This window comes from Pteronotus mesoamericanus, unplaced genomic scaffold (genome assembly GCF_021234165.1).
Source record: "Pteronotus mesoamericanus isolate MK-2021 breed Mesoamerican mustached bat unplaced genomic scaffold, CSHL_Meso_final scaffold_137, whole genome shotgun sequence".
NCBI lineage: Eukaryota > Metazoa > Chordata > Mammalia > Chiroptera > Mormoopidae > Pteronotus > Pteronotus mesoamericanus.
The window spans coordinates 415899-421881 of NW_026555306.1; the positions used below are offsets into that span (position 1 = coordinate 415899).

Genomic DNA, 5983 nt, shown 5'->3' on the forward strand with positions numbered 1-5983 from the left:
AACCAATATTTAGTGTAGACCTTATTGTGTAGGTGTAATGCTATTCACATTTGAGCCAAGTAACCCTTATTTCCTTATATTTGAATGTCTGACATATATCAAGGATGGAGAACAGACCTTCTGTGATCAACAGATGAGGGGGAGTGTGGTCCTGATCCTTAGACTTGTGTAATTATTTAAAAAAAATAGAAGAAAACCCAAAACTCAAAACTCAAAGCTCAAGGACATTTCTGAGTTTATTGATTCAATACAAATCTTTAATAGCTATTCATATTCTAAAGCATCGTATTATGATAATGCAAAAAAATTTGTAATTACACTTTAATATCATACAGGAGGAAAGGAGGGTCACTCGGATTTCACATCCAGCTCAAGGGGCCAACTCTCGGTAGCTGTGAGGGGGTTGGAGGCTCTACACTGGTACCACCCCGAATCTTCCTTCTTGACGGGGTTTATAGTGAGGCGTCGGTGGTCTTTGGACAGCGTCACGCGCTCTGTGAGCTGCAGATACATGCCATTGAACAACCACTGGATGGTGACCCCATTTGTGTAGCAGTGCAAGAACACATCATCCTTATTCTCTGTGACTGTGGTGTTACTGGCTTCGACTCTGGCCAATATCAGAGGTGCTGCAGAGAAACAGAGAATGTGACTGATTAAGAATGAGCTTGAGACATGGAGCCACACTGCTGACGCAGATCTCGGCCACTCGCAGCCCACAGTGAGCCATGGAACAGTCACCAGAGTGTGTTCCCGACATTTGCAGAAGAAAAATTGTCTAAGTTCAGGAGGCCGTATGTAAGGACAGAGCTGTGTCTCCTCTCTGGCCCCATGTACCCCAGGGTGATTCCTTAGCTGCTCCCTCAGACATCTTGTAGCAGCACCTCAGAAAACCCCTCCCCAGCCCATATGTCTCATAACCTCAACATCGGGAACAATTTTTCCCTCATGAGCTTTATATTGATCTTTTCCTAGGACTTTTTTTTTTTAATTTCACAAAACATCAGGACCCACTCGCTATCTAAACTCTTATCTATGTTGTGGAAGGCAGGCTTACCACCTTGTCCATCTCTGAAGCCAAAAGAAGTTTATAGTGGTGCCAAAGTGTTGAGCATTTGTTAAATAATTTATAAGTCAGTAAAGACTGTTCAGTGGAGAAATGACAGTCTTTTCAGAGAATGGTGTTGCCCAGCAATATCCCCATGCCAGCACATGACATGGATCATCGTCTTAAATGGATCATTACCCACAAAAATTGTCACAGTAGATCATTTCCAAAGGTTAGACCTAAAACTATAAAATGCTTAGAAAATGGATAGGAAGAAGCACTGTGACATTGATTTGAAATGATTTTATGAATATGACACTAAGAACACAGGCAAAAAAATAGACAATTTAGATTTTGTCAAAATGAAATGGCCTCTTCATTAAAAAACAAAACAGGCTGAAAGGTGACCTATGAAAGGGGAGGAAATGTTTTGAATATCATATGGAAAATAAAAGGCTAAGATCTAAAACATACAAAAAATCTTCTACAATTCAACAGCAACCCAAAAACCAAATAAACTGATTTAAAAATGAACAAGACACTTGAATAGACATTTCTCCAGAGAATAGATCCAAAAGGCCAACATCACATAAAAAATACTCAACACCACTTTTTTTATGAAAACGAAAATCAAAATTATCAAGGTTGAATTTGTTACTTGTGTTGTTGGGTGTGGTAACTTTGCTTTTCAAGTAAGAGAATAAAAACTGCCCTGTGTAGCACCTTTCATTTCTCCAGAAGCTTCTTCAACCATAGTGGGCTCTTTCACATCTCAGTTAACTTGAGTCTTTGAAAAAGCAGTACAGGCCTGTGTATCCCATGAAAATGCATGGGAAACTGAGCACTCAGAGACCATATGGTTTCTATGTCTGTAGGAAAGTACAGGCTTTCTCACATGTCATTTAAGTATCAGGTTTGCTTATGGAAAGACATAAGACTGGACAACAGAGATACCCCTGCACTTCTGGTTCTGTACTGACCAACTGACTGCTTCGCTGACCAGGACTGTTTCCTTCCACCTGCACAGACTTCTACTGCTCAGGAGAGGTGGGTTTGTATGAGGCACCATTTCCCAGAACATGCTAGAGACTAGGGGTTCAAAGAGAAATAACACATAAATACCAGAAGCAAGCCAGCGGATAGTTGACTACTCAGGCCTCTGGGCCAAGAGGTAGGTCAGGTCTTCCCAGGTGAGTATCACTGAAATGAGCCATTGAGCCACTGGGTATTACAGCAGAGTCCAAAGAAAGATTTAGAAAAGAGGGAAAAGGACTGGGCAGAAGCTGATTATGGCACCAGAGTCCTGTGCTCTGCCCTTGTTCATTAAAGTCATCCTCTGTCCCCTGAAGGCAGGTGAGGACATGTGCAAATGCAAAAGAAGTCTCTTATAGCAATGGGGAGTGTGGGCTTGCTGAAATGCCGGCCCTTGCGGAAAATTTGTGTTAGGTGGCTAAGAGACAGAAATTTGGAAAAACTGAAAATTCTTCTGTTTGTGAAAATTATTGTTAACACTCCAGGGACTCAGACTAATTACAATAAAGACTGTCTTACTAGAGAAAAGAAAAGGGTCTGAGATGATGGTCTTCACTCCTGGGGCACAGAAAGCCTGTCCCTCACGGCAAGAATTCAGAGGACTGTGTATCCAGCTTCCAGGCTCTGATGTTATTTTGAATTATTCATTCAATCATTCTTGCATCCATTGAATCTGATTTCTTTCTTCCTGATTCATCGAAAGCAACTGAGCATTTGTTACATCTTGGTCCTTGAGCTGGTTTCAGGGGATGAGTGGGGAGTGAGAAGGCAAAATCCTTTCCTTTGATCTGCTGGGAGTGACTCCACCAAAACAAGAAGCAAATAAATAAGTGTTGTAGAGTCCAGTGCAGGGAGGTGTGGCTAGGCCACCTGAGGGCAAGGCCTGTGCAGTGACTAGGATTGTTCCTGCAAGTAATTTGGTTCTAGAGTAAAAATACATTATTTCTCCTTTTTTCACTACACAGACCAAACTGTATTCCTATTAGCTAAGGATGCCTAAGACAAAAGGATCTGCACCAGTGTGTTGGTTTTAGGATCCAGACACTTTTATGTGGCCTCTAAGGTAGAGGAATGAAGTCTATGGCTACAACAGACCTTGAGGGACTCTGATCAGCTGCTCATGGTCAGTGTGACTCTGCTTTAGTGACTGTGTCTCCCTGTTTTTCAGTTTATTCTCAGTGGATATTTGGCTGTCAAGTTATCAGTGTACAAACTGCAGAATACTTAGTCTCTGACCTAAACCTGGGATAGAAGAGCTGTTCAAATAAGAGGCATCTCTTATTGATTGACTTCAAGAGAGAATCCCCTGGGATGATCTCTGGTGAATGAGGAGCTGCCAGGAGCATCTTATTTTTTCTCTTTCTGGGGATGCTCACTTTTTTCTAAACCTTTCTAAGTCCCCCAGGACTGTCAGTTATATCCAAGGACATTGTCTAACTGTGCTCTCCACACAGTCTCAGGTGATGCTGAACTCCATTTCTGCCAGGAAGTGATTCTTGAACCTGAGTCCTGACTGGTGACCAGCTCAGGAGCCTGTGACATGGGCATCCATTAAACCGCTACACACTCAGCCATTCCCAGAGGCCTAATCCAACCTTGCACAGGCTCATGAGATTCCCTGGAGTTAAGGTTTCTGGGACACTGTTCTGAGAAGTGTTTTCTGAGCTGAGCTTGGTAAGAATTTCAGGAGGCTTCTCAGCCCAGGCTCTGGACTAGTACAGCAGGGTCATTCTGAGAGTCAAGTTCATAGGAATTTGCTCAGGGTGCCTGACTGAGACTGGTCTCTATCTGCTGGTCACTTCCATCAGAATGATCCTTCTGTCTGTACTGACTGTCTGCAGGGCTGAAATTTGGAAAGGGAACGGAGATCTTAGGAAGTTTGTCTGCACTCTGTGTATCCTGCATTAAATGCTAAAATCCAATGTGCAACAAAATGCAGAGGGGGATGGAGGCAGAGTTCAGGGCTCTTGGTCTTGCGTGTGAAGTAGAATTCACCCCACTCGACACCCACAAGTCAGAGAGCAATTACTCACAGTACACACTGAGCCGTCCAAATCCTATTTCCTTTTTGTACTTGGTAAGGAAGACCACTACGGTGTACATTCCTGCATCTTTCATGGTGACCTTCTTTATCAGCAAGGTTCCATCTGAGTTTATTCTCTCTCGACCACTGTGCTCAGGACCATTTACATACATTCTTCTGCTTCGTGAAAGAAATGCAATTGCACGATGTTTGTCAGCTCCTTCTCCCCTGTACCACAGGAAGCCAGCCGCATCAGGAGGCTTATTGAGCATCTGTAGACATACATCTTTCCCCTCAGCAACATTGACTGACACAATAGCGAGCTGGGCCATGGTGGGCAGGCAACAGAAGGTTAAGAGTGAGACTAGGAAATAAGAAAAAAATTGATCAATATTTGTATCTATGTGTCATGATGGAAAAATGAGGCTCTGAATCCTGAGCAGGTCTCTATCTCTCAGCCTTGGTCTACATGTAAGGGTGTGTCTCACATGTCAAGGTCATCCGCGTGGCCCCCATTACTTCAGTGCCTCTAAAACTGTTATTTTTTTCTGTTTCAAATACTCTTTCCAGGTGTTTTTTTTAATCATCCCCTCATTGTGTGGAGACTCCTTTTGACACTCAGAGGCATTTTTGAAAGACATCTTTGCTGACCACCTTCTCTAAAGATCCTTCATCACCACTTTTTGACCTGCCCTGCTCTGTTTTTTATTTTTTTCCCATGGCTTTTGTGTGTACTTGATGTCAGATCTAGATCCTTCCTTTTCCCTCTCTCCTCCATAGAACATGGGCTCAATGGAAGCAGGGGCTTGTTTCATCTTGTACCTCCAGTGACTTCAACAGGCTGCAAATACATGCAGTTGAATGAATGAGCAAACCCAGGCTTGTACCTTGTGGGGTGTTTGTCCATTTCTGAGGCTGGTGATAAAGGCAATGCCTAGTGCCGTTGGTTAAGTTTTCTTTCTGGGGTTTCCTGACATAAATCATTATTATTATCAGTTTTCATAATTCAATACTCTGGTGGTTACCAACAAAAGAATTGAGGCAGCAGTTGAGGTTTTCCTGCCTCTCACTACGTCCTCCTTATGACACTTTCCTCTTTCTGAGACCCTTCCCCCATCCTACTCTGCTCCATTTTCTTTGACCTTCAGGTCCGAACAGAAGCCTTCCCTGTTTTGTCAGCAAACTGGTGTCCTCAGCATATCCCAGCCAGTCTTTGTGGCAGATCCTCTGTCTACACCAAGGAAATGTCTCCTACTTACCAACCAGCAGGAGTCCTTGCCAGTGGACAAGTCCTCTGTGGGGAGAGACTGAAAGGGATCCCATGGTGTCTGCTGCCTGCTCTGTGGCTCCCTCTCTGAGAAAAGCTTGAGGTTCTTTGAGGCTCACAGGCATATCTGTCCAGAATGGTGCAATCTGCTGTGTGTCCTACCTGTGAGCTGAGCTTTATGCTGAGGCATGTTTACTCTTCTTGTCATGTGAGCTGGGGGCAGGGTCTGTGCACAGGACCCTCCCACTCCTTGTCCTCATTTTGCCACACTTGCCCCTACTTACCAGTGCTGCTCCCCTATATTTTGGTTCCCTGGCAACTCCTGAGGCATCGCAATACCACACATGCGCACACACAGGCGCACATGCACACATGCATATGAACACACACATACACACACGTTCTCATGAAGTGTTTGGAAAAGTACAAGCCTGGGGTGTCCGGATTTTGGGCGTTCCCCACACCTCCCTGTCAGGTGCATAGCAGCCTTCCCTGAAGCCTCTCTTCCACATTTGACTTTTCCCTCCAGAGCAGGAGTTCTTGACTTAAATCAGAAAAACCTGTCACAGGGATGTCACCCCTGCTGCGCATCAGATCACTTGTGAAACTTAGT

General features: G+C 44.0%; 1 protein-coding gene across 1 annotated transcript; it reads right to left on the reverse strand.

Annotated features, from left to right (window-relative positions):
• Positions 1 to 348: 348 nt before the first annotated feature.
• Positions 349 to 4435, reverse strand: LOC129082648 (carcinoembryonic antigen-related cell adhesion molecule 3-like). Its single transcript, XM_054588377.1, has 2 exons — positions 4114 to 4435; positions 349 to 629 (listed from the first exon to the last, which is right to left on the reverse strand). Exons 1-2 carry the CDS (start codon positions 4433 to 4435, stop codon positions 349 to 351), a joined length of 603 nt encoding a protein of 200 aa, XP_054444352.1.
• Between the last annotated feature and the right edge of the window lie 1548 nt (positions 4436 to 5983).